The sequence below is a fragment of the Danio rerio genome, chromosome 4 (assembly GCF_049306965.1).
Source record: "Danio rerio strain Tuebingen ecotype United States chromosome 4, GRCz12tu, whole genome shotgun sequence".
Taxonomy (NCBI): domain Eukaryota; kingdom Metazoa; phylum Chordata; class Actinopteri; order Cypriniformes; family Danionidae; genus Danio; species Danio rerio.
This window is the reverse complement of record NC_133179.1, coordinates 67367075-67388435: the sequence shown is the minus strand read 5'-3', so window position 1 is coordinate 67388435 and position 21361 is coordinate 67367075. Positions and strand designations below refer to the sequence as shown.

General features: G+C 37.5%; 1 protein-coding gene across 1 annotated transcript; it reads left to right on the top strand.

Moving 5' to 3' along the window:
- The first annotated feature begins 919 nt into the window (after window positions 1-919).
- On the top strand, window positions 920-19582 carry LOC137491277 (uncharacterized). The gene is made up of 3 exons (XM_068220456.2): window positions 920-970; window positions 3786-3935; window positions 16721-19582. Exons 2-3 carry the CDS (start codon window positions 3851-3853, stop codon window positions 17350-17352), a joined length of 717 nt encoding a protein of 238 aa, XP_068076557.1. The 5' UTR covers window positions 920-970; window positions 3786-3850; the 3' UTR covers window positions 17353-19582.
- The last annotated feature ends 1779 nt before the right edge of the window (window positions 19583-21361 follow it).

Genomic DNA, 21361 nt, shown 5'->3' with positions numbered 1-21361 from the left:
ATCTATCTATCTATCTATCTATAAACTGTTTTTATCTATCTAACAATACTTGTTATCTATCTATCTATCTATCTATCTATCTATCTATCTATCTATCTATCTATCTATCTATCTATCTATCTATCTATCTATCTATCTATCTATCCTCTTTCAAACTGTTAAATCTATCTATTTATCTATCTGTCTGTCTGTCTGTCTATCATCTTTTCATACTTTTTAAAACTGTTTAAACTAAATAAACTATTTCCAACAGACTTTCTCAAGCCAGCCTAAAGTTTGTCTCGACGAACTTTAATAATCTAGTTTCAACTGTTAGTCACTAACGCAACAGACAAACATTTACATAAAATAAAATGCGCGCTTTTCACAATTCTCAACTTCTAATCACTTCTTATATTTACACTCGCCTTCAACAGAGTCGACTTTTCTATGTATGTTTAATCAACCACACCTTAACAGAGTCGACTTTTCTCTGTATTTTCTACAGAGTCACAACCTCAGTGAAGCAAATTATCCACACACAGTCACAACCTCGGCGATTAAACTGTCCCTAATTTTATTTACAATCTCACCCTATAGCTGTCTTTAACGCTTGGACCTACTAAAACGTAGGGGCTTGCACCCAGACTGTTCGGGACCACCCGTCGGCTCGTCCCTCGGACTCCCGCCCTTATAGCCCAAAATTCAGCATTCGTCAATGCCGTTGCCCAGATAAAATCACATTGGCTAATTTAATTATTTTTTTTTTGTCTTACAAATGTTTAGATTAAGGGTTTAGATCAACTCCTTATACTGAATGTCTGTGTGTCTGTGTATGTGAAAAAGTGGAAAACGAGGGAGAAATGTATAAATAAGCCATGACTGCAACAGTAAGTGGCAAAAAAAGCTAAACAAAAAGACTTTTATTTTGGCGCGGCGTGTGATGTCATAAGGCTGCGTCGCTCCTGCACTGTGATACGACTGGAAAGAGGTTTGTTTTGAAGCTTTTACATGAATATAAAGCGATTGAATAAAGTTTCAGGTTTTCACCCGATGCTAAATTATGTACAGGCTATTGACAAAAATTTTTTAAACTCTTTATACAACGTAATACTCCCAGTAATGAGAGCTATTGTTTGAATAAAGCAACAGAAAAGTCTGAGTTATAATGAAAGTTTAATTTATTAAACAGCATAATGTCATTCCATTCTAAGTATACATCACTATATATAAGAAATGGAGAACTAGTTTTGGTAGGGTAATTTGTGGCATTTTGTTTCTTAATCAGACTTACTCTTTTACCTGATTTATTTTTGTTTATTACTCTCGTACAAACAAACTGATAAAGCAAGTGTTGAAGACAGGGATGTATCGACACACCAAAGGCACGGTTCGATTCATGGTTTTGGAGCCACGTGTTGGAATATCTATCTCTATTCCATGCGTGTTCAATAAGAAAAGGTCTGGAGAGGGTTTTCTTCAATGCCAAAAATATTAGTAATTTATTAGATACAAATGAATAATTCGATGACAGAGCTCTGGGTTACGTTACCCCAATGCAATACAAGAATTACATTCAGGAGGTTCGCAACGCAACTGACTTACATTTCCTGACTCCAGTATATATATATACACAACTGATCTTAACAGGTGGAGTTTTGGTTTAACGTCACTTATCAGTCATTCTGCAGTCCCTTGGCTCTTTGCAACCCCTGGACATTACTTCCTCTTTCTGCAACCTTTCTCTGCATACCAGAACTGAACAATTACGTGCATCTTTAATATATTTCACAACTTCTACAAGCATCAGGACAACTTGTGACATGTCTAGACTATAGTTCTGGAACAAAGGCCCCCACCCTCAATTTATTCTTATTCTGCTTTTCCACTAGTCAGCAGTTCTTCTAAAAAGTATGCAGCACAGTAAAAAAGAGGAAGTTTGTCTGGTCAAGACATTTTATAATACAAAAGAGAAAGATTGATTAATCTGTTGTTAGTCTAAACATTTTTCTAATAAAAAAATACAAAAGTAATAAAAATAAATTCCTTTTCTCTAACACACGATACGGTTCGGTTTCTGTTTGCTGTGGGGTTAGGGTTGATGTCATGTTAACAGCAATGCTAAGGGACAATAGATTCACTTAATAACAAGAACATCTTAACTTTTTCTTTATTAACTTTGTCATCACATTTTTGGTACAGTCAGGATACCCGAGTAAACAACTAAAATTAAATAAATACCTCCAATATAGACTAGTCAGAAAAAAAAAACTATTCTCTTTAGTGCAGCCATCTTAATTAAGTAAACTAAAATTAAATAATTGCAGTGTAGACTAGTGAAAGATCTTCTTTAAAAACACCATAATATCCACATTCTCCGATGAGAGGCTGGATCTCTGTGCTGACACAAAAGCTCATTTTTGATTATCTATGGTTTCAGTTAGATATAGGTTTCCGTTTAAATTAATGAAAAATATACATATAATGTGTTTGTTAAGTGTTTTTACATGACATATTCACCAGTAAAATAAATTGCAGTTGTGTCTGAAACTAATGTTAGGGTTGTAGCCGGCTGTATGTTTGCCTCCCGATCTCTCTCTCTCTCTCTCTCTCTCTCTCTCTCGCTCATGCCGGTCATTTCTGTAGGTCAGCCTTTTTGACAGCAGATTGGTCAGGAGACCGATCTATCATAATTTGGCGACGCAGTGCGGGAATGTAAAAAGCATGTCAGAAAGAGAGAGAGAGAGAGCGCTTTTTCCTTTGATCTCGTTTTTCGTGTATTTTTCTGACATGATTATGATTTTTTTTGTTTTTGCTTAACTTTCGTTTGGGTAAAATTATTTTGCATTACTTTTGCCCACTTTAAGAAATTTTGTGAGGTTTGTACATTTTTATTTCAATTGATTTGTATATTATTTTTTGGCTCCGCTCCTTCCCGACAATATAGCTGTATCTATTCAAGTTCAGTCTTAGTGTAAGGTGGATAGGGAAAATGTCATACGATTTCCATTTTGCAAACACGTAGAAAATGTATTGTTAAAGACATCAGGTAAGAGGTGAACGTCATCTTTGTTTATTTTATTCAGTATAGGGAAGAATGCGGCGCACAGCGCTGAAGACCTTTTTTTCCTTTTCATCAGTTTTAGCGAGGTAAGGGGTTATTCATGAGTTGGAATTGTTTTGTTATATTTATTTCTTTTGTTTGTCTTCACTATCATCCCCTTGCTTGAGTTTAACTAATTTTTGTTTGATACTTTGTTTGAATTTGCTACTTTATTATATTATTTTTATTAGTGTAAATATTTCTCTCTTTTTTGTATACAAATTCTATTCCTGTACTTAACTGGAAAATCAAAATGTTTCCACACAGATGACTTATATGTGTCTGAGGGATCTGCAATCTCAGTACTATGTGAAGCAGCCATCCTGCGTCCAGTAGTAACGAGTATGATGCTCACTCAAGTCACATGACATGCACTAAAATACTAACTTTAAAATATAATATTTAGAACAAAACCTCATCATTACTAAAACAATTTAATCAAATGTGATAATAAAGATGTGTTTAAATTGGTTCAATTAGTTAGAGACAAGTGAAGTCAACCTCAACAATGGGCAGCAGGGGGCGTGAGAGTACCGCGGTACGCCCCGAGAGTTTCGCGATACATCGTGGTTGGTGTATCACGATATTTCGGTTCGGTTTTAATAGCGTTACACCCCTAGTTGAAGAGAAGTTATTTTGTTTCTGTTCATTGTTTTATTTATTTTAAACAGGACATTTTTATTGTTTTGTTCGTTTTAAACAGGATAAAGTGTCCAAACGCTGAGAAAAACTCCTGCTGAAGCGACTGATCTCCACACTGTGATAAAGATGGCATTTATTAAAGAGGAGAGTGAAGATGTGAAGATTGAAGAAACATTCACAGTCAAACAGAAAGATCTGCAGAAACAAACAGGTTGATTTTCATTCTCAAACACCAACTTTGTTATCTGATCCCCATTCAGATATATTTAATAATATGAATACTAAATTAAATCCATCTTGCAGCCCTGAGTGTGCTGCCTAGTTCTCCTAAACGCACATAAGCACTCACTGAAAGACAGGAATGAGTTTATTTCTTGTTACTTGTTCTTGTGTCTTTTGTCATTCTTTTTATTTAATATTAGTCTCCCATTTCCCATCTCCTTCTTAGGGTTATTGCTTTTCTTGTTCTCCTACTGTTTGTAAAGTGTTCTTGAGCACTGGTGCTATATAAAATAAACAAAAACTATAAATTAAAAAAGTTTACCTGAGCTGACGATATTTGCTTATTTTTTATTATTTTTTCAATGAAAGTTGATGTTTGGAAAAGTGTATGGACATAAGTAAAGCCTGCTTGTTTTTACACAATATTTAAAAACTTTTGCTAAGAAATATCTAAAATATTCTAATTTTTATTATTCATTTATTAGTGCATTATTAAATGTGTTAAATCATAATATTTTTTGATAGGGCAAATAAAAAACTTTTCCATCTGGGCCATTTGAAAAATTCCTTAGCCTTTAGCCCTTTATGAGTCTAAAATTTCATTCATAATAGTCTTAAAATGTCATAAAAGTCTTACATTTAACTTGGTGAAACCTGCAGAAACCCTGTTTTAAAGTATGTCAAAAAATGTGGATGCCCCCAATATTAAATATTCTGAGTGAAATGGACACTAAAATAATAAATTATTATAAAACATTGTACAGTATTCTACACTTTATGATGTTGTGGGACGACATGAGACAAAACAAACAAATTATAGTGGAACAATAACGCGTAGCTTTGGACTGACTACAACTGGCCAACAAACTAGTCTAAAAATGACTGTAGCTGCTTAAGAAATGGATTACTATGGAGATCCGGAAGGGACGTGATAGGGAAAAACTGGTGGGATAGGAAAATATATTTTTAAGTTTTCTGGCGTTCCCTCGCAAAGATGTTTTGCATTCTCTTGAAAAACTGTTTCTCCTCAAACACTTCCTGTTCACTTCATTCATGTCAACCCTTCCGTTTTTTTGTCAAAATTTTCCCGTATTTTACCATTCTATCCCACTATCATCCTATCATTAATTATTTCCCCATATTTCTGATTTATTTTAACATTTAAAAGCACCCTGAAATTTATAATAAAATCTCTGCATTCACTTTCTTTACAATAAATCTGTGCGTCAATCGTCGCCTTTCATATGCTACCTTTGAACCAGTGAATGTGTGTATATGCGCCGACTGACAGACGCACTTTGTACGATAAACTGATCCCAGATTAGCTTCTGTAGCTTTTTTTCTCCCACCCAGTTTTTTTTTTATTCCACCTACTTTTATTTCTCACCATCACGTCCCGGGTCTCCGTAGATTACAGCATGCTGATGATATGCAAACATTTAAGTGTAAGCTTAGTCAGAAATTCTCTGAATATTGACCATATTTATCACATACCAGCAGGCGCCGCTATTGTTATCTTTTTGCCTAAGACTTTTTTTTTTGGATCCTAAAAACCTTGTTATGCTACTCAGGCATGGGATGATAACCGCTTTCAAGGTATGCCTCAGTTTGAAAAAGTCGAGGTTTTAAAACCTTGTATATGTAAGGTTTTGATTGTGCACGTTTACAGCCATACAGTGTTAGTTGGACTTAAAGGAGTAAGAAAAAAAATACGCTAAAAAAGGTCAGAATCACAGATATTGTTGACAAAAAATGACACTAGACTTCAGTAGTCTACTTTGTATCTATTCGACACTAAACAGAGCAACATGCACTGCAAACTGCACCAATGACTCGTGTCATCAAAAGCAGGAAACACTACAAACCTGTTTCATAATTTAAAACAATACTATACTTATGAAGATGCTAAGAAATTACAGACCCAAACAAGTGTTGGTAAACCAGGGCAACCACCCAGCAGAGTCTCATGTGATCTTTTTTGAAAGCCGTGCCTTACAAGAAAAAAAAAACCCTGAAAGACAGAAAAAATATATGACAAAGACAATCTCAAACACATCTCTGAACAATTGAAACTTGTTCTACAGGCTCCATGATTTAAGGGCATTTGTTATGACATTAATAGGATTTTTTGCCAGGCTTTCCTTTTTAATATTAAGATATTTGTTTTGAAATCTGTAATACCACTATCGGGCCACAAAGGACATAATCACTGTGGAGAAATCAGATGCTCAAGACATAATCTTTAAAATAATGACATATTAAAAATGCAGCAAATATACGACAGCAGTGGAATATTATTTAAATCCTTATTTTCTGAGGTGAAGCGCTTTAAAACAAGCCCGCTATAGGTAGGCTAATATGCTTTAGCACCAAAACAGTCCATTAAACTATTTTCACGGTTTCATTTTAATTAATTAACTAGGCGCGGTCTGAGCAGCGTGAGTTAAAAGTGCACTGACACTGACATCTAAATATGACATTTAGAATGTAAGCAGAACTAAAAATAGTTTTTAGAAAGAATACTAATCCTAATTAATCTAGGCTACTTGTCCCTGTTAAAGGTCAATGAAGTTAAGCTTTATTAATTAAAAAAAGACAAGCCATTCTTGTACGTGACTTTGTTCTTTGTGTGACTGTAATGTAGGCAATAGCTATGTTTCCATCCAAATATATTAATTAAATTTATGTGCAAAACTGGAATAACGCATAAAAGATATGTGCGAATAAAGCAGTGTTTCCATCCAACTAGTCAAAGAGAACAAAATCATCACTTCCTGATTAAATGGGCACCAAATATCAACAGTAAAGGCAGAATTTACTGCGGTAGAAGCTGCATAATTTTTTTCTATATTTAATAAATGTACTTGCGCCGCAGAAGACAATGCTGACACACAATGAACCTGTGGAGGTGTTTGAAGCAATGAGACGCGGAGAACAGACACTCTTGACATGCTCCAGACACTCTGGAGGTCATTAATAATATAATAACATTACTATTGAAACGATTAAGGCTTTTTAGAATGAATGAGCAAAACAGCATTTAGGATGTGTTAGCGTGCTCAGCCTGCTTGTTTGTCCATTCCCACAAATTTTTATCATCATATGATCTCTCATAACAAACCTTTTTTTTAATGCACATACTTTAATTTGTTCAGTTAAAGTATTTTCATCGTAATTTATGCACTTCTTTTCTATCGAATAAAAGTTTATCCTACTCCGTTATGTTCGTGTTTTTTATGTTTATTTTCCAAAGTTATGTGCATCATGACGTGTCCATCAATCGTTTTTATGCGCATCTCTTAAAGTAGCATTAAAATAGGTGAGTGGAAACGCAAGGCTATGGTGAGAAATCCCGCTTTGTCTTTAAAAAAGGGGAGGAGACCGACAGAAACTCAGAGTTTAGAGAATAAAACCTGCTCCCGACCAGGTTAGGTTCACAGAGTAAGTTACCACAGTAACTGACTCTGAGTTAAGGTTACCTCTCTTTCAGAAATAGGTTTTACTTACCCTGCTTTCTCGAGCTTAACTAACCTACCATTTTGAAACGGAAAACCCAGGGTTACTCTCATTTCAGGGTTAAAATACTCTAAGTTTTCATGTAACCTCCTCTCTGAAACAGGCCTAAGGTCTATCGGTTTAAACGTTATCGACAATCATTACATTATCAAGTAATCGTTAGCATCCCTAAATAATATATATTAAAGTATATTTCACCCTATATTTACCATACTCACCATTAAAAGGAGAATTCATCCAAAACTGAAAATTCTGTGATCATTAACTCACCTTTTACTTGTTCCAAACCGTTTTTTTTTTTTTTTTTTTCCTGATGTTGAGCAACAATATCCAATAACTTGTAGTTAATGATTTTGGTTGTTGAAAACGTGACAGTAAATGCTGAATTAAGATTGTTCTCTTATTATTTTATTATTTATTTAGTCAGACAGCTAAAATATTTCACAAAATGTGTTAATCAGCTGCACAAAGAGATTGGCATTTTGAAAATTTAATAAAATTGATAGATATAAAGATTTTACGTTTACCGTGATAAATATCGACATCGACTTCAATGAAAAAAAATTATCGTGATAATTTCTTTTGGCTTATTGCCCAGCTGTACCCTCAACCCACCCGCACTCAACCAGGAAAAAGGAAATCCAAAACTAAAAGCGTATCCAGCAGTTCACCTACAGGACCACATCCCCTGGAATCTCAGTCACCACCAACTATGTCACACCGTCAGGACTTCAACCAAGGACTCCCCACTTCCTTTCAATTATCTTCTCAACTTTCCCCCCCTTCTTCTCTTGGCCTCCCGCCCCTCCCTCTTGTTCTCCTATAAGTCCTCATATTCCTCCAATCTCTTCTAACCCTTTCCACTCTAATATTTACGCTCCTTCTGCCCTTCACTTAAATCAACCTTTTTCCCTGCTTCCTCAACCTTTCACTTCCTGTCCTATACCCCTAAACCAACTGCCCCCCTCTCGTACAACTCATCCTATTCCCCTCTCTTTTCTTTTTACACTCCCTACAGCACACACCAGCACAGACCCAACTCAAATTTCTACCCTTCCCACAAAAGTTTCTTCAGCACGTCCCCATTACACACTTTTCACCGCCACCACCTTTCCTGCGCCACCTAACAGTCTGGCTCTGAAACCTCCCCCTATCTCTGTAACTACAAGAAATCAGATTCTTTTAGGTGCAGACATGGACCTCATTACACTCCTATCACCAGTTTCACCTCCCACAGAGGATTGTCAGGTGGATTGTAGCAAATTCATCTTCACTTTAAAACAGTCATCCAACACACAGTCACGCATTCTATCATTAGTTGAGTTTTCCATGTAATTCGCATGATACAAAGACGTCATTTGCTTCGTCTTCCCCCATAGTAGGTGCGAGTTAAACGACTACATGGTTGCGCTCTCCTACGGGGGTACACATTTTTACACTTACCACAAAGTATTTTCCAATAAATTTGCAATTGGGGTGACCCAATGGAATAAAAGTCCGAACTGGGGGGCCGTGTGCTTTGATCTCCATAATTGGGTCTTTTTCAATCTAGCCTGCACAGTCTGCCGCTCCAGTCTTTATGTCACTACCTCCTGCCCTTCCATCCCTCCTTCCACTAATGCAGAACAAACCCGGATATCCACCAGTTATGTCCCACGCCCATCCAATTTCAGTATTCCTCCTCTTTTACCTTCTTCTCTCCCATCCTCTCTTTCCACTGACATCTGCAATAATTTTAACATTGGCAGATGCCAAAGAAATCCCTGCAAATACCTGCATGTTTGTTCTTTCTGCAGTGGGTCAAACGCAAAACTAATTTCCCCAATCTTTAGATCAAGCAATAAAAAATATAAAAACTACCTATCGATTCCAGTGAATATTCCTTATCTCAATTAAATGATCACGCTGATACTAATTTTTCAGATTCCACCCAGGTGTTTCAGCCTCTCCCTTATACAACCTGTCCTTATCTAAAAACAATCTGCAAACGCAGTTGATCAGCTAATCAACAAAAAAAAAAGTGATAATGATTTTATGATCAGGCTTTTCACAGCTCCGCCGTTTGACACATATCTCATTAGTCCAATAGGTGTGGCAACCCGAAAATGTTCTTGTAAAAAATGCCTCATAATTGATCTCTCTGCACCACATAACTCTATTTTCCCCAGCATTAATAGCACTGTTCCGCTAGATGTATACTTGCTCCACTACCACGACAAAAACCAAGCCATATCCATTATCAAAACCGCCGGCTGCAATGCCTGGCTAGCTAAAGACAACATTACATCTGCCTTTTAAGTCATGCAATCCACCCAGACTTCTAGCACCTTTTTGGTATTCGTTTGATACTTTCCAATAATTACAGAATTCCTTGCCTCATACACTTATTAGATGATTTCCTCATCATTTCTTCTACGTCAACACCTCCAAACAAACATTATGCGATCACCCAAAATTTTTTTACTGACCTCGTAATTCCTTTAGCAGAGGAAAAAATCTCCGGTCCCAGCACTTCCATTGAATTCCTGGGCATTAAATTAGACTCTAAAAAAATCCAAGCATCTCATCCAAATAAGGAAATTGACTGCATCACATCTCTTTGCCAAATCTTTCTCGAAAATCATTCATGTACCAAACGCAAACTCCTCTCCATTCTCTGTCACTTAAATTTCACCATGCATATCATCCCTCAAGGTCAACCGTTTATTACGCACATCCTTCAACTCTCCACCACAGTCCTCGGTTCAGAAGACACAATCCTTCTCACTAAACCCAATCGTGACAAAATCAGCTTATGGATTACTTTCCTTAAGCAATGGAATCGCTGTACCTTTTTCTACATCGACTTCATAACATTACCAGTAGTTATTAAATTATTCACTAAAGCAGCCCACCTCGGTTTCGGGGGATTTTACCAGGACTGTTGTTTCGTGTCATCCTGGCCCCTCAAATGCTGGAAATGCCACAAAACGAACAGTGATCTGCACTTTTCGATTTATATCCCATCGCCGCAGCCATTCTTTGGGGTGACGGGTGGTCCGCCACCAGCATTCTTGTACACTGTGACAACGAGGCTACAGTACAATGCATTAATAAAGGGCGCTCACACTCGCTGTCACTCATGCTCTTATAAAGACATCTCGTTTGAATGGCAGCCACAAAACAATTTATTATAACTGCTGTACATGTACCAGGTTGAAAAAATCGAATTGCTGACACTGTCTCATTTTTCTTTCCAGAAGTTTATCATCCGACACCTGTTCCTCACTATTCAGAGGTGACACTGCCATAAACCACCCTTTATATCATCTCAGAGAATCCTCTATTTCTCTCATCCTTCAAGCAGTCGCCCCTAGAACTCTCCAGTCATATGTCACTGCATGGAGCTCTTTCAAACACTTTCACTCTATGTATGAAACACCTTTTCCAGATTTTTCCATCCTCTCTATCACCTCATTCATTGCACATTTACACGTTTCAAAAAACATACAAGCTAGTTCAATTTGAAGCTACCTATGTGGGATTCAATTTTTTCACAATTGATACATGGGTCTCCTTCAGATGCCTACACAAATTCTCAAACCACCCTCCTTATCAAAGGCATACAACCCCTACTCCATGCCAGACAACTCATTACACTCCACATCCTTTTCTAATTGCATTCACACCCTACGCAAAGGATATATTTCCACTCATACAGCCCGCATTTTCGATGCCATGTTCACACTAGCTTTTTATCTGCATTTCTGAGATGTTCCGAACTAACGATGACATCTAATTTCAATCCCACCCACCACATCTGATATTACCTCGCTGGATAAAGAAACTAAGCAAAGCATAACAGATCAGCGACGCAAAGAACAATTTATTTACATTTTTGACATCCCCTCGCCCCCACACACCCATTACAAATCCTCTTAGCATTCTTACACTACAGGAGAGCCCAAGAACATAACCCCCTCGCCTCACTTTTTACTGACAAAGCTAACCATCCAGTGACATATTTTTTGGTTTAAAAACCACCTAAAAGAAGTTCTCTGCATTTCAGGCTTCCCCCACCCCGAACCTTTCTCTACACACGCATTCAGGATAGGAGCAGCCACTACAGCAGCCCACAACCACCTCTCCCAACAGCAGATACAAACTCTCGGACGTTGATCCTACAATGCCTTCAAATCATATTTAGACAATATAACATCAGAGAAGAATTCTCAGTAGCCAACACCAACACTCATAAATTTTTAAGCAGCACTCATCTATCCGTTCTCCCTATTTTCCATCCTACTAGCATAGGACTCCTTTTTCTCTATATAATTTCACTTACTTTCATTTATATATATATATATATATATATATATATATATATATATATATATATATATATATATATGTGTGTGTGTGTATAAATATATATATATATATACAGTGAGGTCAATAAGTATTTGATCACCCTGTGATTTTTTAATATCTCCTACTTAGAAATCATGGAGGGGTCTAGAATTTTTACCATAGGTGCATTTCCACTTCCAGATACAGAATCTAAAAATAAAAATCCAGAAATCACTTTGGATGATTTTTTTAACAATTTATTTGTAAATTAGTTTGTCAAATAAGTATTTGATCACTTACTTTTCAGCCTGATTTCTTATTTGCTTTTAAATAGTTCAGCTACACTCTGCTCAAGATTTTAATTTATTGCACACAATTTATTGTTTGAAGTTGTTATCAGTCATAAAGACACCTGTGCACTCCACAATCAAACGTCTAAGTAGCAACATAGGCAAAACCAAAGAGCTGTCAAAAGACACAAGAGACAAAATTGTAGACCTTTACAAAGCTGGAAAGGGCTATGGGACAATTGCCAAGCAGCTTAGTGAAAAATGAACAACCGTTGGAGCAATTGTCAGAAAGTGGAAGAGGCTAATGATGACCGTCAATGTCCCTCGGACTGAGGCCCCATGGAAGATCTTTCCTTGTGGGGTATCAATGATGCTAAGAATGGTCAAGAATCAGCCCAGAACTACACAGGAGGAGCTGGTCAATGCTGTGAAGAGAGATGGAACCACCATTTACAAGGCTAACATCAGTAATACATTAAGACGTCACGGTTTAAAATCTTGCATCGCAAGGAAGGTTCCTCTGCTTAAGTCAACCCATGTTTGAAGTTTGCCAGTGACCATCTAGATGATCCAGAGGAGTCATGGGAGAAAGTCCTGTGGTCAGAGAAAACAAAGTAGGACTTTTTGGTCTTAACCCCATTCGTTGTGTTTGGAGGAAGAAGAATGATGAGTATCATCCCAATAAAACCATACCTACAGTGAAGCATGGGGCTGGAAGCATCATGCTCTGGGGTTGTTTTTCTGCACAGGGGACAGGACGACTGCACTTTATAAAGGAGAGGATGAACGGGGCCATGTATTGTGAAATGTTGGGCAAAAACCTTCTTCCCTCAGTCAGAGCATTAAAGAGGGGTCGTGGCTGGGTCTTCCAACATGAGAATGACCCAAAGCACACAGCTATGAAAACCAAGGAGTGGCTTAGTATGAAGCATATCAAGGTTCTGGAATGGCCTAGCCAGTCACCAGACCTAAATCCAAAAAAAATCTTTAGAGGGAGCTGAAACTCTGTATTGCCCAGTGACAGCCCCAGAACCTGACAGATCTAGATTAGATCTGCATGGTGGAGTGGGCCAAAATCCCTCCTGCAGTGTGTGCAAACCTGGTGAAGAACTAGAGGAACCGTTTGACCTCTGTAAATGTTAACAAAGGCTTCTGTACCAAATATTAAGCATTTTTGACTCAAGTGATCCAACACTAATTTGACCCACTAATTTACAAATAAATTGTTTAAAAATCATACAATGCAATTTCTGGATTTTTATTTTTAGATTCTGGCTCTCACATTGAGAAGGACCTATGGTGAAAATTCTAGACCCCTCCATGATTTCTAAGTAGGAGATATTGAAAAATCACAGGTTGATCAAATACTTATTGACCTCACTGTATATATATATATATATATATATATATATGTGTGTGTGTGTGTGTGTATATACTCCCTGCAATAATACAGCCGCAGAGGCTTAGCGGGGACACATATTGCTTCCATACGGACCACAAATTAATTACCTTACATAGTAGCAGTAACAACGCTCTAGAAGCTCTACTGAGCTATACTCACTCTTTGCACTACTACACCAACATTGTAGCTTTATCTAAGCTCATCCCCACATTACTATTGACCAGAACCAACGTTCCTGCAGGAGTTCACTCAACTCTTTAATATGCTGATTTTCACTCACTCATCGCACCACTGCAGCAACAGTGTCAGTCTAGCTCTCATATTCACTTCCATCATAACATTTCTGTAAGAGCACACATAACACTCCAGACACTTACTACCAATATACCTCGGCAGCCGCAGAGTCACGCTGCTGAGCCTCATTCCTCCTCTGCAACACAGCTGCAACAGTAACGCTCTGCTTGAGTTCACATACACTTCTATTTAATCATTTACTAGTGACACACTCCCCAGCATTGCCACAGCAGTTGAAACGTCTCTCCAGAGGCGTACTTTCCTTTTATTACTGACTTTATCGCATTTCTGCAGTTGCAGAGATGCTTCGCTTAGCTTCATTCCCCTCTGCACAACTGCTGCAGGAAGGATGCTCTGCTGAGCTCATATACACTTCCATTTAGCCATTCACTACTGATACACTTCCCAGCACTGCCAATGCAGTTAAAATGTCTCTGCGGAGGCGTATTTCCCATCCAGTATTGAATTCCATTCCACCTCTGCAGCAGCAGAGACGCTCGGCTGAGCTTCATTGTCCTCTGCACCACTGCTGCAGCAGTTACGCTCTGCCTGAACACTTCCAAATTTTCATACTGATACTCTGCTCTGCCATAGTAGTTTAAACTCCTCTGTGGATGTGTAGTTACCCTTCAATAATTCCATGATACTGACACTCGCCGCATGTGTGCAGCAGCAGAGACACTCTGCTGAACTTTATAGCTACATTTCAACACTGCCATATTGATCCTCTCTAAAAGAACTCACGCATACATGCTTCAAATCATTACATTTACCTCACTCTCCCGCCCGGTCCATGCAATTAAAACTGCCCCGGGAGCACACAAAGTTGTACATAATCTGTCTGCCAGTACACCAGGGGTGTCCAAACTTTTTGGGCCGAGGGCCAGATGCAAAAAAACAAACGTTGTCGCGGGCCAAATTTTACATACATCACACAGACACGCATATATATATATATATATATATATATATATATATATATATATATATATATATACAGTTGAAGTCAGAATTGTTAGCCCTCCTAAATTATTAGCCCCCATTTATTTTTAACGGATTTCCAATTTCTGTTTAACGGAGAGAAGATTTTTTTCCACACATTTCTAAACATATTAGTTTTAGTAACTCATTTCTAATAACTGATTTATTTTATCTTTGCCATGATGACAGTAAATAATATTTGACTAGATATTTTTAAGACACTTTTATGCAGCTTAAAGTGACATTTAAAGGCTTAACTAGGTTAATAAAGTTAACTAGTCAAGTTAAGGTAATTAGGCAAGTTATTTTATAACAATGGTTTGTTCTGAAGACTTAAGGGGCTAATAATTTTGACCTTAAAATAGTTCATAAAAAAATTTAATCCGCTTATTATTCTAGTCGAAATAAAACAAAAGTCTTTCTCCAAAAGAAAAAATATTATCAGACATACTGTAAAAATGTTCTTGCTCTGTTAAACATCATTTGGGAAATATTTAAAAAGAAGAAATAAATCAAAGAGGGGCTAAAAATTCAGACTTCAACTGTGTGTAGATAGACAGACACACAGACAGACAGACAGACAGACAGACAGATAGATAGATAGATAGATAGATAGATAGATAGATAGATAGATAGATCATAACAAGAACTGCTGCTTAATTGAATGCATGTAATAGCGACACCCGGTGGTTATTTATTGAATTACGTTCATTTTTGTATAGCGGGCCAGATTCTATTATTATTTATAAAAAGCCTCGCGGGCCACCACAAAACTGATTGCGGGCCGCAGATGGCCCGCGGGCCGTAGTTTGGACACGCCTGCAGTACACCACTGCTCCAGTAGCAACAACCACTCTTATCTCACCATTTACACCCGCACTGGTCACATTTTTGCTTCTACAAGCAGCCAGGTTTTGCATTGATCTTCATTTGCCTTTTGGGGGGGTTCTTGAAATACGAGGCTGCTGTGCCGAGCAGAGCATTTTGGGGAGTTCTCGAGACCTACCTGAGCTCAGAGCTCCCCTCTCGCCCTGCAAATGGGCGGGAGCCCAGGGCTCAAGGACCTTTTGAGCTCAGGGCTCTCTCCCTGGACAGCATGTCAAACTTGCTTATAATCAATCATCAAATAAGGGTAAACTCTTAAAGTGAGGTTTATTTATAAACTAATTTTGAGAGAATCACGTGATTATGATTGAACATGGCTGGTTCTACATTACCTATGTATGATCCACCAATCAGACAATTCCTAACCCACTATAAAGAGCCAATATTTCTCACTATTGTCATCTTCAATTTAAAGAATCCCTCCTTCCAACCCCTACTCCTCCACCATTCTTTTAATTGGGTGGCACGGTGGCCCAGTGATTAACACTGTTGCCTCACAGCAAGAACGTCACCGGTTCTAGTCCTTTAACAGGCCCGCTGTATTTCTGTGCGAAGTTACCGTGTTCTTCCCGTGTTCAGGTGGGTTTTCCATGGGTTCTCCGGTTTCCTCCCAAATTCCAAAAACATACACTTACAACATACACAAGTTAATTGATCAATCTAAATTTAGCACTACAGTCAAACTCTTATCTAGCAGCATTTCTCTTTATAACAATCATTTTCCGTCATCAGCTCTTAACAAAATAGGGGGAGCACTCGAGACCTACCTGAACTTGGAGCTCCCCTCTCACCCTGCACACGGGAATTGAGCACAGTGCTCAAGGAACTTTTGAGATCAGGGTTCTCTCCTGGGACAGCATGCCAAACTTGTGAACCAAAGTGTAAACTATTGAAATATTAATTGAATCTGCTTAAATGTGCACACACTATTGGACTGAACAAAATAATTGATTTATTTTACGTTTAATGTGCATGAAAATTACATTGTGAAGCCAATGTTTACAGTGTCTTTTAACTTTTCAGCTTTTGATCAGTTTTTAAGACTTAATGAAAATTAATGTTTTTTTTTTATTTCAGACCTTATTGAAGAGAATGAGGAGATTAAAGAGGAGGAACATCATGTCAAAATTGAGGAAAAAATTCATTTACAGACTGATGGTAGTTTGAAAAGGAGAGACAGGAATCGTTTCACCTGCACTCAGTGTGGAAAGAGTTTTGGAAGAAAAAGCGATCTTAAGATTCACATGAGGATCCACACTGGAGAGAAACCATTTACTTGCACTCAGTGTGGGAAGAGTTTCAACCAAACATCAAACCTTAATCGACACATAAGGATCCACACTGGAGAGAAGCCATTTACTTGCACTCAGTGTGGGAAGAGTTTTAACTGCTCATCACACCTTAATCAACACATGAGGATCCACACTGGAGAGAAACCATTTATATGCACTCAGTGTGGGAAGAGTTTCAGCCAATTATCATCCCTTAATCAACACATGATAAGCCACACTGGAGAGAAACCATTCACATGCACTCAGTGTGGGAAGAGTTTCAACCGATCAGCAAACCTTACTGAACACATGAAGATCCACACTGATGTGAAAGAGTATATGTGCTTTGAGTGTGAGAAGACTTTTATTACAGCTCCAAAATTGAAACTGCACCAGAAAATTCACATTGGAGAGACCATACAAGTGACCATACTGTGACAAGAGGTTTAATCAGTTAACGCATCTGAAAACTCAAAAGAGAATTCACAGTGGAGAGAAATCATACAGATCTGACCAGTGTCTACTGAGTTTCGCTCATTCAGAGCAGCTTAAGAAACATATGGACAAAAAGTTGCACACATGACCTGAATGCAGCAAAACATTTTCTCATGTGCTCAGGATGTGTCATGTCTGAATAATGTATGAAAAGGCTGAGTGTTGGTATACTGTTTTCCAACACTCCTACACTGCAGTAGGTGGGGTGAAAAATGTGTTTGAAATTGTTTACCATAAACAATGGTGGCTGATGATAAAGAACAGTTTCATAAACATCTGGCAAACAGCACCTCCTAAAATCTTTTTGCAAGTGATTGTGCTTGTGCGGATACATCTGTACTCTTCTCTCCAGTGTATTCATGTAGCTAGTGTTGTTTTGGATTATGTTCTCTGTCTGACTCCCTGAATGAGAAACAAATCACTGGTAAGACACCACACATCAAAGAAGGTGGAGCTTCAGGACAGTTAGTTTGCAGTATACCAGGGCCTCAGGTTTAGATAGCCCATTCAATTGTCCTGTGTTGCATCCTTTTATAGTAAAGTTTCTTTATTTTTAGGTTCAAGATTCTTTCTAGTTTACTACATTTACTTTTTGAGTAGAATGCAAAAACTTGATGAATATTTTATGATTTAGGCAGAGTGACAGGTATTAAGTTTTACAATATTAATACACTCTGTGATGATCCCAAGACTCCAGGTTGGAGTATGTGGTAAATCGTGATTGGATGCCTGCACTACTCATCAATGGCTATATAAAAGTTGTTGTGCTAGCTACCCCAGGATGCTGTGGCTACTCAGGAGTCCTCATGTCAAGACCTGCCATCTCATTGACTCTTTTACCTTATGGTTTTGTTTTGCATTACTTGTATCAAGTAGTTACAGTTTTTTAGGGTTGCTTACACACTAAAATTAAAAGTAGTACACTATTAGCAAAACCTTACACACAGGTATCAAAACATCAGCCCATATTTGCACAACTGTAAGCACATTTTCAACTTAACACTTGTTGAAAAACTCCACACACAGTGATTTGCAAAACACTAAACACACTTAACATACATTACACACTAAAATCTATCATGAAGTCACTTCATTGCAATACCAAAGCACGGACTGTCAAATTACTGCACCGTCCAACCAAGTGGTTCAACACAGTCATCAGGTGTGCAAACACTTGTTTGATTAATTGTAGACACACCAATCATGTGTTTAAGCACTATAAAATGCCAGTTTCAATGACAACCATCAGGTCTCAATATCAACACTGGCACACACCATAAAAAAAAAAAAAAAAAAAAAACAACATTCAAATGAAAAAAATTCATGGAGTGCCTTTAGAGCACAATTTCGAAAGAGTAAAAAGACTGTGATAATCTTTTACTGTACTGTAATACTAGATCTACACTGAACTACACAATTTTGCCTGACACTGTTCTTCAGGTAGTTTTACGAATAGATGGAGAGGAGATCCAGCATGAGTTCCTTTACGTAGATGAGGCTGGGTTCAACCTGACGAGAACACGGAGTAGAAGAAACATCATTGGCCACAGGGCTATAGTCAATGTCCCAGGGCAACGTGGGGGAAATATACAGTTACACTGTGCAGCCATTACAAAGAATGGGGTCCTCCACTGCCATGTCCATATGGGCCTTAACAACACAGCACATATACTTACATTCTTGGACCAATTGCACAACATAAAAGCAGCAAAACAATTCGGTCATACACAATACATTGTTGTCTGGGACAATGTGTCTTTCCACCGTTCTGCTCTGGTTCAGAACTGGTTTCAGCAACATCCACATTTCACTGTCCTATATCTTCCAGCATACTCTCCATTCCTCAACTCTATAGTCAAGTTTTTCTCGGCATAGTGGTGGAAGGTATATGATCTCCATCTCCAGGCTGAGGTACCCCTCATCCAAACCATGGAGGAGGCCTGTGACCAGATGGAGGTAGCAGCAATACAAGATTCTACTTTCAAGACACTTCTTTCCAAGGTGTCTTGCTAAGGACAACATTGCAATGTTGATAATTCTCATGCCAGATTCAGCTAGGCGAAGAGACGATGTCTAACTTACAGTTCACTACGTAAAATGACATGTTACAGTACTTTAAATCCTTATGTCAACATGTTAGACATGTTGATGAATAAATGAGTTTCTTCAAGGTGCAACATTGTTCTTGAGTATTGTTTGGTGGATTTACTTTATATTTGTACTTTGTTGATCATAGCCTACTCTAATCATAGGGAAGTAGAAGTGCTAAAAGTGTTTTAAGTTTATCACAGCAGAGTGTAACTCGTGCAAACAGAGTATAGTAAATGTGAAAATGTGTTTCTTATGGTAAAGTGTGGTTTTTAAACAGAAGTGTATAGTTTTTACAAGAGTTTAATTATGCAAAGGATCTGTAGTGTTTTGCTAATTGGGTGTGTGGTTGTGCTAATTGTGTGTACTGTTTTGAAAACATGGGCCCTGTTTTGAAAATCGTGCTTAAGCAATCCAAAAAAACTGTAATGGTGTGTGCCAGTGTTGATATTGAGACCTGATGGTTTTCATTGAAACTGGCATTTTACAGTGCTTAAACACCTGATTGGTGTGTCTACAATTAATCAAACAAGTGTTTGCACACCTGATGACTGTATTGAACCAATTGGTTGGACGGTGCAGTGATTTGACAGTCCGTGCTTTGGTATTGCAATGAAGTGACTTCATGATAGATTTTAGTGTGTAATGTATGTTAAGTGTGTTTAGTGTTTTGCAAATCACTGTGTGTAGAGTTTTGCAACAAGTGTTAAGTTGACAATGTGCTTAGAGTTGTGCAAATATGGGCTGATGTTTTGATACTTGTGTGTAAGGTTTTGCTAATAGTGTACTACTTTTAATTTTAGTGTGTAAGCAATCCTAAAAACTGTACATGACAGCTACAGGCTGTCATGTAAGCCAACAGCTATTTGTAGTAAAAGCAGTGATTCAGATGTAAAGCATAGACACTGAGGAGACATTAAAGAACATCATAGAGTGAGTTCAAAAATGTTGTAGTTAATATTTGATGTACTTAAAAAGTGATTGAGAATTACAAATTGCATTTCTGATAGGAAAAATGCTTTAAGTTAACAAACATGTGGAGTTAAATTAGTACTATGAACTCTAAGCTATTGCAGTAAGGATTTTGAACAGTTATATCAGATGTAAGCACCATGTAGTGCTGGTGAATTAAAAACAGAAATGTTAGAGAAATTACATAATGTAAGATTTAATGTAACTAGTGAGGAAGCACTAGAATAAATTAATAAAAATAAGTGAAGCACAATCTGAAGCCAAAAAAAATTATTATAAGGACATTTAACAAATAGAAAATTAAGCATATTTACATATGATAAAAATTATTGAGAATTCGAAAAAATAAGTTGTTAAACAGCAAACAAAAATAAATTAATTAATGAATTAATAAAAACAAATTGGATAAAAGGAGTCTTTATTTGATGAAGGAAAAAATGGGAAAGAAGAAAAAAAAGAAAAAAAAAGATTTATTAAGTCATGAGCTAAATTCTATATATATTAATTAAGAGGACATAGGGATTAACTTTGGGGGACTGTAGTCTCGTACCTACCAGACATCTCTGAGTGTACTGGCAAATGGAAAGGTGTGTGAAAAAACACAAAGAGCAAAATGGCTGTGGACACTTGTGACATGAACTTTATGCCCAGGATTTACTGAGGACTGAAAAGCTAAATTGGTTCAGAGACATTCAAAAGAGACACTAACAAGAGACTGATGAACTGATCAAAGAGAAAAAACGCTCCACCAGAACTTTACATCAGCTGAGTCAAAGAAAGAAGCCAGCCCAAAGAGAGAGGGGGAAAAACTGTGCCCTGATATGAAGGAATGTCAGGACACCACAGAAGCACCAATCTGTGAGCTAGTTGTCTCAGGTTGCGAGTTGGGATA

Bases quoted from the DNA above. Each gene is read 5' to 3' on its own strand.
- LOC137491277 (XM_068220456.2), top strand. From the start codon at position 3,851: ATGGCATTTATTAAAGAGGAGAGTGAAGATGTGAAGATTGAAGAAACA. The intron at 3,936-16,720 runs GTTGATTTTCAT...TTTTTATTTCAG, and splicing joins AGATCTGCAGAAACAAACAG to ACCTTATTGAAGAGAATGAG.